Source organism: Bemisia tabaci, chromosome 9 (genome assembly GCF_918797505.1).
Source record: "Bemisia tabaci chromosome 9, PGI_BMITA_v3".
Classification (NCBI taxonomy): Eukaryota; Metazoa; Arthropoda; class Insecta; order Hemiptera; family Aleyrodidae; genus Bemisia; species Bemisia tabaci.
Window position 1 is genome coordinate 11490135 of NC_092801.1, and position 16001 is coordinate 11506135.

The 16001-nt window shown below is 39.4% G+C and overlaps 1 protein-coding gene across 1 annotated transcript in view; it reads left to right on the forward strand.

The window, feature by feature from the left end:
• The first annotated feature begins 1258 nt into the window (after nucleotides 1-1258).
• Nucleotides 1259-16001, forward strand: part of LOC109040207 (uncharacterized) — a 64565-nt gene continuing 49822 nt past the window's right edge. The window contains exon 1 of the mRNA XM_019056028.2: nucleotides 1259-2156. Coding sequence (XP_018911573.1) covers nucleotides 1589-2156 — 568 coding nt within the window. The 5' untranslated portion in view covers nucleotides 1259-1588. The remainder of the gene's footprint in view (nucleotides 2157-16001) is intronic.

A 16001-nucleotide genomic window follows, 5' to 3' on the forward strand; every position in this document is an offset into this window, starting at 1 on the left:
TTTAGGTAAGCTTACCAGTCTGTCTTGGTAAAATTACCAATAATTGGTAAAAAAAGTGAGATAGTAAAGGTACCAACGGACCTTGGTAAAAACGCCGAGAATTTTTTTCAGGGTAGGATCGCTCCATCCTCCCCATGTCTTCTTTGTCTATCACTTTGTCTACCAATTCCAACAATCAGCCCGCTGTTTACGGAGCGACTCCGGAACAGGAATAGCTATCGGATCGGGCACAATCTCGCACACCGCGAATAGCGAATGGCGAGCTGCGAGTGTGAAAAGACATAAAAAGACCCGGAGCACAAATTGTTTTTTACATCTTTTCAATAGATACGGCCGCGGCTCAGACGCGGCGTTATAAACGAGGATATTATCCGCGCCGTGACATCTACATCTCGCTCGGCGGCGCGGGCCAATCGCGCGCCGGGGGGCGGGGCCTCGCTGGGCCCCACCCCCGGGCCCCGCCTCGCCCCCTCCCCCTCGACGGGCCCCCACCCGGCCCAGCGCCAGGCATTAGCATCAATTTGTTCCTAAGTGCTGGTCAGTCGACATTGGACCGATTAGCTCCGCGTTCCTTGGTTCCGCGTTGTGCCTTGTGCGTGCGCCGTGGATTATACCTCCCCCGAGTGCCACTTCCAAGTGCCACCCCGAGTGCCAGTGCCACCTAATTGCTCCGCTTTGTGTTAGTGTTCCTCGCCAGTCGCGCACCGAACCCCCGAGTCTCAAGAGGCTTTTTCACACCGACGAGCCAGGATTTACAGTGAACCGAATCAGTGACCGGACTCAGTTCGTGATAATTATTCTTCAACCCCGGTTTCAACCCCGAGGAGAACTGTACTTCAAATCGTGCAACTGCCACCCGTAGTGTTACGCAGCGAATTCGTAGCGGTCGAATTGTCAGTGGCCTTGCAACTTTATTTTCCCACCCTCTCTCCATCAGTGTATTTCTCAATTGTTCTCCAATATCAAACTAGTTCCTATCGAAGTTTTTCAAATTTCCCTCGACTGCTGTGAAATCTCCCGACGATTTTCATCTCAATTACGTGGAACGCCTCCGTCTCAAGTTCTTCGTGCTCATCAGTGTATATTCACGTTAAATTTCCCCCGGTGTAATCGTCTAATTATAAACCAAAAGTTCCTAAAGAAGAAAAACCCTGAAGACTTTAACTATCTCCAATAAATATATATAATTCTTATATATATAATTATATATATAACATAAAGAAATATTCTAACTCACGCCGTTTAAGTTAGTGCAATTTTGACGCCGGATAGACTTACTTTCCAGCATCCCCACGAAGAAAAACCCTGAAGACTTTAACTATCTCCAATAAATATATATAATTGCGTTTTATATATATAATTATATATATACTATAAAGAAATATTCTAACTCACGCCGTTTAAGTTTAGTGCAATTTTGACGCCGGATAGACTTATTTCCCAGCATCCTCACGTATGAGATCTCCCTAATTAGTGCGACGATCCGAAGTGCAATTCGTGTTCGGGGATGAAGCGGTATAAAACCGGCGAGAATGTGCGCGGTTAGGACTTGAACCCTCGTCGTGTGCGGGAACAGAGACCCCAGGCAATGATGCCTCTAGCACCCACCCCGATCGTGGCGGTGCCGGCCAAGCCCAAAATCGGCTTCTCCATCGACAGCATCGTCGGGAGCAATGAGAACCAGAACCAGAACCAGAACCAAAAAACCTCCCTCTCGGTGAATTCCTCCCCGAGGAGCGACTCCATGTCGCGGACGCCCTCCCCGATGGACGACCGGATCCGGGTGAATTCCTCCCCCGAGTCGCACCGGTCGAGTCGGTCGGTGTCGCCGACCCTGGACCCGGGCCGGTCGCCACCGCCGGTCATCCGGCCGTCGGCCCTGCCGCCGGGCCACGTGCCCGGCTTCCAGAAGGGCCTCTGGCCGGAGCCCCTGGTCCACCCCGGACACCATATTCTGGCCGCGGCCGCCGCGCAGCACTTCCAACAGCAGCTCCTGAACAACGGGTCCTTCCCGGCGCACCCCCCGACCTCGGGGGCGCCGGCCCTCATGCCCTCTAGTCATCACCCCTCGCACCCGCCGCCCAGGGATACCTACCCCCTGTACCCGTGGCTCTTGTCCAGGCATGGACGCATCTTCCCGCATAGGTTTCCTGGAGGTAAGTCGAGACTATTTTGTACACCTTAAAGCGAACACACAATGAAAAAAAAAAAACACATTGTATCTAGAGTCTAGACTCTTGAAAACACTGACAAGAAAAAATATTCTTGATTCAATTGGATTTTTGCTTGAATCAATAGGAAGGAAATCCGCTTAGATTGAGAGGTTTGGTTCTTGATTTAAGCAAAAATCCGATTGAATCAAGAGTATTTTTTCTTGTCATTGTTTTCAAGAGTCTGGACTCTACATCCAAGCTATTTTTTTTTCCAGTGAACACTGAAAAAAAGGTGCTTGGCTCAAGCATGAAGATTCTTGAATTTGCCGCCAAGAATTGTTTTCATATTGATTTAAGCTGATTTTTTCTTGATGCAAGGAAAATAAGGCTTGGTTTAAGCATAAAAAGTAGTTTATATTGAGCAGAAAAATTCTTGATTTAAGAAAAAATACTTCGTGGCGGCAAATTTAAGATTCTCTTTTTTTCAGTGAATTTTATTTAGATGTACGGTACTACTTTTGTGCCCGAACCTCCGAGCCGCTATTCTATTTGAGTTCGGAACTTCCAGTTCGGTGACTAGCGATACAGTACAGAAGGATTAAAGTTTCCTGGGAAAGTCTCCGGTAATTATAAGGGAGGCTCCCAGAAATGATCGGAAAAGTCGTCGGAAAAGTTCGCGGGAACTACAGGGGAAGTTCACAGAAATTATCAAGAAGGTTACCGAGAATAATAGAGAACGTTTTCGAAAGTTATTGGAAACGTCACCAGGGATTACAGTGAGACTTTCCGTTCCGGGAATTTCTCGAAAAAATTATTAGGAATTACAGGAAGAGCTCTCGGTAATTATGGGAAAAGTTCCCAGGAATCATCAGGAAAGTTCCCGGAAACGTCTTCGCGTAGAAGTGTGAGAGACTATCATTTTCATGTGCATGAGTGTGCATTTTTGTAATAAAATACTTTCCCCTGGTTGTAGGTTTAAGACGGGAGTTATTGGGATCAATCCTGGGAAAATTCCACTTTCCTGGGATCGGAAACTTCCCACTAAGATCGCACACATCTTGTTAAATGCCTGTAGGGAGTCAGTCACGTTTTTAAAGATCTAACAAGTTTTTCAATCCTTTGTTATGGGACTCTCGAGTTTTGAACAATTTAAACGTGTATATCTTTCGGACTACGAAATTTTATCAAATTTTATCATTTCATTTGTTTCTGAGAAACTTTCAGAAGTTAAAATTGTGAGTACGTTGCATTTGCTAAAATAATGCCAAGCAGAAATGTTAATTTTAGAGCTCAATAAAATAATATGGTCTTTAAAGTGTCCAAGATTCACCTGATAATTTCTCTTTACATTTTCAAAGTATTCTAGTCGAAATAAGAGAAATATTCAAAGTTCCAATCTGAGTGAGAATATTTGACCATTTGCTTAAGTTGAAAACTTGTTTCATGCAACTACTGTACTTATGGCATTGATGGCATTAAGCATGTCAGGCCGTCCATAGAAAATTTGCCTCAATCCGCGCAGGCAAAATTTCAAGTAGAGGAATTTTTGTGCAGTTAAGTCAAGAAATCGAATTTTAAAGATTATTTTGACGAAAAACTCTTTTTCGCATCCTAAAAAATGAGTTTGAAAGTTATCCAGTTTCTTTTTGTACCTAATGAGGGTGCAAAGTTGAATTGGACAGATTATCTAGAACAAACTTTGCAACATTCATCATGCTGCTTAGTTTCCTTTCTAGTTTTATTATCTTGTTCACCGGGAGGAGCAAAAGAATGCCCGGAAACTTTCTGCGAATCTCATAAAATTTCAAGTTGAACTATTGATTAATTTTGGATGTAAGAATAAAACACGAGAGGAAATAATACAAAGTTTGATGCAGTTAGGTTGATTCTTCTTACACGCGTTCAGCTATAATGGATTATATATAGATAAATTAGATAGTTGGATTAGATAGATGTAGATTCGTGCACTTAACATGGGAAATTACATTTGAATTGCGCTGGAACTACTAATCACCTAAAATTCTCGATCCTGTAAACTTAATTTTACAAAATTCTTTCCCTGAAACTTCGTTCTTTTAACTGCAAACTTCAGACCGGCATCACTCAGCATTCTCGGCGGATATTTTATCTACACTTTTGTAGATCACTCGTCTAACTCAATTTAATGTCTTCGCGATTTTGGTTCTCTTTACTAATGACGATAATATTCAATGTATGGCCTGTAAGACCTGAAAAAGTACGATTTATCAGGAAATCGGTTCAAAGTAACGAGATTTCCTTTTCTTCCCTCTTCGAGATCAAGCTGCTCTTAAATTTGGTGCTGTGTCTTGACTTGGCGTAGTGCAATTACCTAAAAGATAAGAAAACCCATAAATTTTGCGTTCAAATTCGGGGAAGAATATAGTTCCGTAGAAAAGTTCAATAAAACTTATTTATTTTTCTCTATTTACATCCACTTTCTTATCACTCATAATTAGAACGACGATGGGAGAATGAAGAGCCATTCTCATGTTTAAATTATGATTTCAGTAAGCTATGACTGAATGTCACACGTAGTAAGTTTTTGTCACGCATTCTTTTCATAGATGAAGGATAGTTCAGATAAAATGTAAAAGTTTAACTGCCTCTGAAAAAAAATCTCGTTGATTTTATTTTACCACTTAATATCGATGATTAGTTCGGTACCTAAAGCTAAGCGCAACTAGAAATATTGTAAACCCCGAGCGCCTCTTTATCAGTATAGATATCATGTGATAATAATACAACAAGATAATATATCTGATAAGTTTCAATTAACTTGTCCGTTAGTTTAAACTCCATTGATATGGCCTTATAACGCTGGTACATTTTTACAGAGATGTAGCCAAAAAATACGATCACTAATATGATGAATGGCGTATTCTTCTAATAGTTTTTCGGTCTATTACTGTGCGACCTCGTAATTATTTGCAAATTTTTTTCTACCCGGGAAATATAGACCCACTTAAATTAGGTAGCAGTTTTTGATCATGAAATTTATGCCACAGCTTAAATTAATCAGTGCACAAATTATTGCCTCAAAATTACTATCGTTGAGTTGTTTCACACCCGCGATTTCGGAGCACTAATTAGGTATTTTACAGCAATGTATCGCTGTCAAAATTTTACTTACAAAAACTGTACTGGAAAAAAATGTTTTGAAGATATTATTTTGACTTAAAGCGTTGACTTTCAGCACGAATTGACTTATAAAACCCAAATTTTGTGGACAAGAAACGTCGCTTATAGTCAAAATAGTAGCTCAAGAGAATGTTTCACCAGTGTGTAGCATTGTGGTTATGGTGCATGTTTAAAGCAATATCTATCAAAAAATTTGCGAAAGATTCCGAATGCCAATTTAAAAGAATTTCCTTCAATTTGAGACAAAGATGTTGACAATACGCTATGACCATGGGTGCTTGTTTTTGTCGAGCAGAAACATTAATTTCAAGAAAGAATCATGCTCCTAATGGGTTTCAACGAGCATTGATGACTAAGTAATGCCAAAAACTATTTTAAATTGGACAAAATTAGACAAAACTAAATAAATTAGACAAAGTGAGACAAAATGTAGTTAGTACCCGTAATTTTCAATTCTCATCTGCATGTCCTTAGATTATGCATGTATTTGCTTGTAGTCTGTGATCCTCATGTAGACCACTGAAGATGGCCCTATGGGCTGAAATGCATTTGGGTAAATAAAAAATGTAATTTATGCATCTACTTGGCGTACCTTACTCGCTCCGAATCAAGTTTCATTGCAATATGCGCTCCTTCAAAACCTACTAAGTAAGACAAAATTAGACAAATTAGACAACATTAGACAAATTTAGACATATTAGAAAAAATTAGACAGAATTAGAAAAAATCGGACAAAATTAGAAAAAATCGGACAAATTAGACAAAACGCCTAATTTGACATGGACATCGGTTTGATCGTGTGAACGAAGCTTACAACGAGTGACAGGTTCTGGAGTTTTTGTCACGTGGCCCTTCATTTCTCCGGCGAGAGCACTTTCTTTCGAGCCTGGATTTATATTCGCGACCTTTCCTGCCGTTGTTTCCCCCTTTTTGCCGATAAATTTTAACTAGAAGAAATTAGACAAATTAGCAAAAATCGGACAAAAATGGACATGGACATCGGTTTGATCTTGTGAACGAAGCTTACAACAAGTGACAGATTCTGGAGTTTTTGTCAAGTGGCCCTTCATTTCTCCGGCGAGAGCACTTTCTTTCGAGCCTGGATTTATATTTGCGACCTTTCCTGCCGTTGTTTCCCCCTTTTTGCCGATAAATTTTATTGGCAATGACAAGAGAGCGCATCGGCGGAAGGCGGCTGTGCGGGGAAACTCACGACTGACCTGGAAGTGGACGATTATTTGATCACAAACTGACCCTTCTCCCCATTTATTTAGTGTAAAGGAAGAAGAATTACACGTGTAGACCGCCGGGAAGAAGAATAAAAAGCATGCCTAACGACTCTCCAGGCCCTCATCACAAGCTCAATTCACCACGGGCATAAAAAAGAGAAGATACTCGAGGTTAGATAGTGGGGATTTTTTACCTTCGGTGCATACAAATCGTCCCGGCTATTTGTCTGTATTTTATTTTAGGGCTCTGATTTACTACTTTTGATACCAGTATTAGAGTTCCGTTCAGTGGAAAGCGACCGATTTTTTTTATTTGACCTAGCTGTCTGCTCGTTGAAAGTGCCACTGAAAAAAAAATCGCTAGAAGAAGTTTTTTTTTTTTTTTAAATGATAAATAGAGCTGTCTCTAATGGAGGGAAAACTTTTTTTTACCTTTATTTCGAATTTTTTATCCATACGAGGAATATTTAATATTGATTAATATTTATTTTTAGTGAAAGAAATTCCATTCGATTCAACTAACGTCTCTGTTTAGAACTATTTTTTTTAAAAGTAATTTTGGTGTAAATGGCCAAATTTAGTTTCCTGTGTATCAGGAGACTTTTTCACTGAAAAAAAGAAAATTATTCTCATGTAAGAGAATTTTTTTTCTTGATGAGACATTACTTGTACGCACCAATTTCGTTTCAAATGGAGAATTTGCAGATGGCTAAAATTTGGTGTATTTCAGATTTATTTAAGATGGAACTGCTAAGAGAAGTACGAGACCATCTTTGGTTTTAATTGAACACTTATTGGAGGAAATATGACGAAATAACCGAATCTGCTGAAAAACGTGTGTTTAAATGGGAAATGCCGCCGGATGACGCCACAAAGGCGGGTATATTTTCTCAATTTTAAATCACTATTTCCACAATTTCCCGTGGAAAAAAAGAAGAAAAAAAGAAAAAGGAAAATACGTGAAAAATACAGCGAACTTAGGTCATTAAACACTCTCGAATGAAGCAATACAATTTTTCGTGCAAATTCTCCATTAATAATTATGTTTTTTTAAATTAAAGTGGTAATTTCTTTTTCAGTAAATAGGATAATCTTGAGGAAAGAATTGACCATAGATCACATTTTTTACGCACTTATTTCTATTATTTTACTCCGCTGAATTTCTGTGCGAATATTTATTTCAAGTCGAGGTAGTAATCAAATATAGACTCGATGAGACATTTTTTTTTTTCTTCTTCTTCACAAGATTCAAGTAGCCCCTATAGGCTAATCCCACGCTTTGCAACCAGCCCCAGGTGACCATCGTCTGAGACCATAAAACTCAGGTCACCTGGACGGGAGTCGAACTCAGGACCTCATGGTTATCGGGCCAGCGCTACAACCACACTACACCACAGGAGGCCGACTTTCTGGAAAGGAGCGGTAATTTGTTTAACAAAAAATGGCAGTGTAATGGCAACCAGGTCTAGTTTCAGCCGAGGACAGCTAGATCACGAAGAGGAGTAATGTCGCACCTTTACAAATTGATTTGATGCGCCAATTAAACGGGGCGAAAACGTGCGTGGCGCTGAACTTTCAAGCCGTGTGAAACTTTCAACTGTTCCCGAGCCGCCTGTCAGAGGGCAAATTTAATAGCAGTCGAGGAGCTCTGAAAGTGGGGAGACTTGTGGAAAAAAGTAAATACCAAAGATTCGCGTTCTGACGTACCACGGAGAAACTTGCTCAGTCTTTTTCAACAAAGCTACATTTTTAGTTATTCCAGTTCATAGCGGAGTATTTGGCCCTCACAATATGTTCAAAGAGCAGTTGAAATCTTAAAATTTTAGCATCTCAGGTTGCATTTCAAAGCCCGTTTGTGCAACGTACTAAATATTTTACTTTAAAAAAGCCATATTTAATTTTTGAATACCAACGATGTAAGTTACTAGTTACTCAGTTGCTAGCATAATCAACTTTATTCAATATTTAATAACATTGTATATAATTCTGTTCCCAATAAGTTAACCATAATCTAATACAAAAAAAAAGAAAAGCCATAACGACGATGATACCACCAGGTGGTGAGCGCCGCGCGCATATAGTCGTAGCATTATACTTTAGAATTTCAGGTGAGATTTTGTTTCATCAGTCATCTACATCTATTTACTCTCAATTTACTGATTTGTCAAGTATAGATTATATACTCCCTATGCTTCAGTGAGAAATAAATTGTATTCAGACCCGGGATACTCAAACATCTAAAAGGAAAAAACAAAACAACAGCAAATATTGCAAAATTTTAATTGAGGGCCTTGGAGTTTAAGGCGCATGAGTGCAGTTTTTGCTATTTTGAGAGAAATTTTTTTGAAGTTTCGAAATTACACGGATCCTTATGGCAGAGAGAAAGTTCAAACAGATTTTTTGATGCGCAAAAATTAAAATTCGGGAGCGAATATGCATAAAGACTAGTTTTTTCTTGAAATCATTAATATCTCAATTTTTTCAAAAACTGCACTTTCGCGCCTTGTCCTCCAAGCCCCTAGTTATTAAAACTCAAATCTCTCCTCGCGTGGTGTAGCTCTTTTAGAGGTTTATACAAATCAATAATAGTTTCTATAAATAAAACTGCAATTCCGATATTTCGTTCCGCGTTGTTTCTCAGAATATGGCGCGTTTTATTCCTCATGTTTCTGCCTGTAAGTTTAGGTTCCATATCCATTTAATTTTAGATTCTTTACTCACTTTATTTCGCTCTCAACAAATTACCTACTTAGGTCACATGCGCGACCGAAACCAACGCAACTGTGACAATTTGATCTCTCAATTATCAAGACCTCAACAATTCCGTGTGATTAATGATCTAGGTCGCAGCGAGAAAAAAAAAGCGAGGTGCAGGTCGGAAAAAGCGGAATGGCTAAAGCATGCGAAACGACGCGCAGTGGATCTAGTCAATAGGAGAGGTCGGACAAAATTTGGAAATTTTAAACGCTTATAACTCCCTTAAATCAAAACTTTGAGATTTTAAAGTGGTTCCAATGGTTTCCTCGTGAAATTTTCTTCTCGAAGCACCCCTTAAAATTTAAAATGTGACTACACGGAAAAAAAAAGAATTGCTGACTCAGCAATTCAATTGCTAAAAGCAGTGAGTGCAATGTTTCAATGTAGATTTTACAACACAAAAATGCTACTTTAACCACCTCCATGGTTAAATTAGTTTACAATGTGGTTAAAGTAGCATTTTTGTGTTGTAAAATCTACATTGAAACATTGCACTCACTGCTTTTAGCAACTGAATTGCTGAATCAGCAATTCTTTTTTTTCCGTGTAGACAAACATCAAAATTTGCGATTTGTGTCAAAAATGTCATGTCCTACTTCTGTCAAATTCTTGTTCCACTGTGCGACGGAGCTGTCATTGTGCAATGTTGGAAGAATTCGAAGGGTCCTCTTCAATCACCGCAAAAAGCGCACTTTTGTGGTATCCGGCCTGCCATTTAAACTCATTAAAAACGGTTATTTTTCAAGATTAAAAATTAACGTCAAATTCGGTAAAACATAAAAGTCACGAAAAAAACGGATGGATTACGCCTGTTGCTTAACGGACGGGCTGTTTTCCTCGTCTTGATGCATTTTTGCGCGAATCGCATTGAAAACGTTGCCGCTTTTTGCTAGTTGAAAGTTGCAATTTGTTGAACTCAAATCGCTATTTTTCCGTTATTTTATAGCATTAAAATCGCCAAAATCATCCATATATTTGAGGCGCTGGGCGCGGAATCGGTCTCTCTCTCTCGCACAGTGTTTCAAAATTCCAACCGTTATTTTTTATTTTATACTAAAAAAAAACATAAGAAAACGGGTAACCAACGCTATAAAAAACAATAAACACAAAGCCTTGGACGTTCCAGGGTGCACTGAAATTTTCGCTTGACATATCGTTTGGACTTAAATCATCGTTTCTTGTTGACAAAATTTGGTTTTTTAATTTTTTGAGTTAAGAAATGTTGTTTTGTTATCGTTTTTTTAACTTTAACTTGAGTATGGTGAAACGACGCTTTTTTAACTGAAAAAACTGACTTAAAGCTACTTCAGCACGTATATAATTTAAAAAAAAAACAAAGTTTGTCGACAAGAAACGACGGTTTAGATCAAATTAGTAATATCTAAAGAATTTTTTTTTTTTTTTAGTGCTCGACTAAGACTATCAAAGAGTTGCCCGTTGAAATATCAAAATCCGACTTTTTTTCTTTACTAAATTCGAAGAAATCGCTCAACTAAAAATTTTCGCCCCGTGGACTAGGTTCCTCTCTCCTATGAATGAACACAGTAGGTGTTCCACTGTTCCAACCCTTTTTTTTAAAAATACAAAATCGCAAATTCATTCAAATTCACCGCACATTTTTACCGATACACAGAAAATTGGCATTGACAAAGTAGTAAGTTCTTGCTACGAGAGTATACCCATTATTCTCGTCGATAAATCCGCAAGAATCAATCAATTTGATCGCAGCTCACGGGGCACTCGATATGTTCACTCAAGTGTGAATTGGACTAATTTATCGGAGATCTGGCAAATACCCCGATTTTAAAAGAGGGAAAAAACGCGACTAAATTCGCAGTCGCGATGCAGTTTTTGCGCTGGAAATCCGCGAGCAAATTCGACACCTAATGAGAGGAGATTGCATTGTCTCGTTACATATAATAGCGAGAATTTATGCTTTAATTAGGAGTTATCAGCATCGCGGAGCGGTAAAAAAAAATCCGTTTATCTCCCCCGATTTTTTTTATCTCGCCGCGAGCAGAGTTCTGTCGAGGAGGAAGGAAAAAACAATAAATAATGATAAAGAACAGTAAACAATGGATGAGTAACACTCGCAGCTTCGAAAAAATACACGCGAATTTAAAGCGAGCACGTCTTAATTATGGGCATTGCTGTGACAAACAAGAATTCCAGGCATGTGTGTTAGTGTGAGTGAGGTCGAGCAGAAAAATTAAAACCAGGAACAATATAATTTAGGGCTTAGTCGCTAAACGGCGGGAAAATAGCGATTATTGCGGCATTCGAACAATTAGGATTTGACTTATTAGGCGGTTTAGTTTTCGGCGGAAATACAAGAGGCACCGTTCGAAATTTTTTCCTTGCGCTAATTTTAAAGCTACGAGGGTCAGCGTGGCTCCTCTTTAGTGCTAATGGAGAATTTCCTCGTGACAATAATTCCATGGCCTCGTATGATAATAGTGCTCGATGAGCTGAGCTCACAGAAGTATCTACAAAGTTGTCCCTGCTCTAGTGGAATGAGGAAAAAAGGGTTTCAAAATTCAGAAAATCAACCACTCTGTGAAGTCATAGGGAAGCATTTTCGATTGGATTTTTTGTGTTAACTCTTTCAATGATTGTTCGATTTTTTTACACCTGCTTCGCTGACTTAGTAGTTTCCATTTTATGAATGAACACCGTTTAATTTAGACATTTGTGAATTCTTCAATTTTTTTGGAGAGATCGAAGAACGATTGAAAAACTGTGGAAAGGTGGAAAAAAATAATGATAAATAAATTCAGCAAATCAGAATAATTTAATCCTTGGAATCTAATTATAGATCAACTATTATGTAAAATTTAGTCGGAAATAAATGGCGTAAAAAAATAAAAAAATGTATATATTTCGCTCTAAACAATTTTTCGTAATAAAAAAAAATCCAGTGACATTTTTTTTAAATTTTTTGGACTTGAATAAAACTTCCGACCATTTTTTTTTCAATCCATGAAAATTGCAAGTTCCCGACGAGCTAACGTCCTGTAATTAACAGTAGGAATCTGACGGGCAAAGCTTTTGTTACGCACACTGGAATAAATGTCTAAGATCTAAGAGTTCAGACTCTTAATAAATTTGACAGGGAAAAATGCTCTTGAACCAATCGATATCGATACAATCTCACCCGTTCGATGTATCGAATACGATCTATCGGGTTGTTTCCTTAGGTTTTTTAACGTGGCACCAGCGGGTGAAATTGAAACGCCTCAACGCCTTCCTGAGCTTAGATGACACTCGTCATACGCGCCTTTTTGATTGCCTTTTCGAACCCGAACGAGGCGTTTTAGAGTCGGGGCCCCTCTCTGCTCTGCCAAAGGGGCAGGGCGCAGGGCGATGCGAGCACAATAAAGCGACAGGTATACCAACATAATAAAAACTTGATTTAACTTTCCTGCCCGCGGGATAAAAGTCAAGTCAATCATTCCGTATTCAGGTCCCATTTTTGAGGCTGTTCTCACTCCAGAAGGCATTCACGCGCCTCTGCCGGCGGCATCGTTGTCAAACGGCTTAATAATTCCCGAATTCTCCCATCAAAGTAGTGTTAAATAGTGGAGTACCTTTATAGGGAGAGTATAGACAACTCGATTTATGTAGCACTTTGAGCTCAAAAGAGCCACAACTAGAGTCCCTTTATACTGAGAGTAGTGAGAGTCAAGACAATGTGAATCCATTTCTGATTGGGTCCCGTATTTTAGGCCTTTACAGTGTCACAAAAGGGGAATAAAGATTACAGTTTCACCGATTGCAAAGATTATAATCTGGAATGGACCAGGGAATTACGGGTTCGGCAAGGAACAAACGGAATGAGAGAAGGAACGGAGAAAGGAATTTGAGAATGGGCCGATCAAAGATTACAAAAAACGTCCAATTTCTATAATCTTTATTCCCGTTTGTGACTTCATGAGGGGGTGTTGTCTTGACTCTCAGTATAAAGGGACTCTAGCCACAACGTGAAAAACGAAAACCACTAGAAAAGTGCCGCTGCCAACCTATGTGTTTGGAAGAATTACTCAGTATGGCCGACAGCGCATTACGAAAAAGCGTCTTTAAGGATTTGAAACTGAGTAAATGTCAGCGAAATCAAACGAGAAGCCATCCCACAATTTTTTCAGCGGTAGTTTTCCAGAAAAGGCGAAAAATGATGGCATGTAGACCTTAAACACCTAGAGACCAAAAAAAAAAAAAAGAAAGAAAAAATATGCATATTTTTTATTTCATGGAAGAGGAGGAGGGGGGAGGATCCAACCGCGAATACCCAGTGCTGCCATTTCCTGGTATTAATTCCGAATTTCAGAACTTTCAAAATAATCCGAAATTTTCCCGGAATTTTGGGGATTTTTGTCATTTTGGCCGATTATTAAATTAAATTTTACATTGTTCTCATGGAATTTGACGATCTTTGGAACTAAATCCAAGCGTATGTCGGAATTGTTTCCCGGCACTTTGAAAAAATCGGAATTTGTCTCGGAACTTTAGGGAATCGGAATTCTTCCCGGAACTTTGGGAAATCGAAATTAATTCCGGGAACCCCGGAACTTTCGGTAAAAGAAAATGGCAGCACTGCGAATACCAAACTGTGCGCAACCGAAGGAAGGCAACCGTCCGAGCCGAATGAAGAGACTAACGATTCGCTGAAAGAGAATAAAAACAAAGAAATAAACCCGCGATTAGAATCGCCTACTAAATAGTGGCCTCAGTGGGGGGGGGGGGGGAAGGGGGGTAGGCGTGGGGCGGGATTTGAATGGCTAATTGCCCAACGTAGGATTATCAAGCCGGGTCATTTGCTCTTATCTTGGGCCAGGATTTTCCACATTAAGAATTCAATAAATTAATCACCGGTGTGACTTCAGCTCCTAATTACTCACCCCCCTCCCCCTCCACCGCCTATCCGCGGATCCTCCGATGAGAAACGGATATTTTTCGAGGGTGCGGATTATCAAGGCGTAGAGGAAATCGTGCGTGTTCCGCTCCCACCCCCCTTCCTCCCCCTTCCGTGTTTCCGCCTTTTTCGCTCTCTGCTCGGCTTTCTGCTGCATCAGGGGGCCTCAACTTTTGAGTCGAGAAAGAAGTTCCCGCTGTAGCGTAGCGCTCTGAATCTGGACTTGCACGAAAAACAAATGAAATTGCCGATTTTACAACTTGATATTTAAAAAAAAGTCCGTTATATTGCAACGTAGATAAAACATTGCTAATTTAACCACCCCCGTGGTTACGTAACACGTCGGACACATTTTATTTTAACTACAAAATTGTTAAATCAGCAATTTATTTTTTTCCATGTACGGTAAAGCCGTTTGCTAGAGATGTTTGTCTACTTTTTTTGTTCTCGTATTTTTGTTGACTTTTGTTTTTTGGTTTTTTTTTTAGTTTTTTTGGTTTTTCTTCGTTTTAGTTAAACTACATCTTGCACTTAGGAACTAAAATCTTCTGGCTTGGTTTAGAAACAACGTATGTACCATTGGTTTTCCTTGCAAACTGAAGACCAATTATTCCTCAAAATTTTAGACCATATTTTGCAAGTAGGAACGACAATGTTAGGCTTAGTTTAAGAACAACGTATGTGACATTGGTATCCCTGTGCGCATACGTGTTCATACAGATAAACCAGATATTATAGCAGTCCTGTGTTGCAAAATTTAATGCATTTGTTTCTTTAATATCAAAATACAATGTTTCTAAGACAAACCTATTTTTCGGTGTGCTAATAGGGTTATTTTGGGGGCTTTCTCTGTCTCATGTGTTTTTGCTGCTTTTTGTGGTTTAAACATTCATTATAAAAATTTCGCTTTTTTGGTATCCTTCTGTGGTCGAACCCACATGATTTGCCTGAGACATTTCTGAAAAATAAATGTAAATAGAAGTGCACTGAAAAAAAAATCTCGGTGTATTTACTAAGAAAAGAGTAAAATTACCAAGAATTCAGGGTTCTATTTGATCCCACTTTTTTCTTGGTAAAATTACCATTTATGGAATTAGTAATTTTACCGAGAAATCTCGGTAAAATTATTGAACTTTCTCGGTAATTTTATACTGGACCTTGGTAAAAACGCCGATATTTTTTATCGACTGTGGTAGAATTACCGAGATAAAATGGCAAAGTTACCGGGAATTGGATTACCGATAAAAGTGGTATTCTTACCTGCAAAAAACAGTAAAAATACCGGTTTTAAGGTAAGCTTACCAGTCTGTCTTGGTAAAATTACCAATAATTGGTAAAAAAAGTGAGATGGTAAAGGTACCAACGGACCGTGGTAAAAACACCCAGACTTTTTTTTCAGTGTGCCTGAGACAACATTTCTGAAAAATAAATGTAAATAGAAGTGGGAAACTGAGATGAGAAACCACGTAGGAAAAAAATGAGGAAAAAAGGAGGGAAACTCGAGGGCTCAGCGAGCCCTGACCTACCCGACACGTTATCAGTTTTCATTGTCATCGCCTTCCGCTTCCCCAGCGTTCGTGGGTACCGAGCTGCCGTGATAGCGAAGAGAGCAGTAAGTGCATGCTGGGTTGAACCTCGAGACACACTAAAGTATGTAGTAACCGTGGCTCATTCAAAAATGCACTCACTGCTCTCTTTGCTATCACGGCAGTGAGTAGGGCCTCTTCGCATAAATACTCATGACTTGTCAAGCTCAGCCTCGTATCAACGTTTCGATGACCTACGGCGCACAGT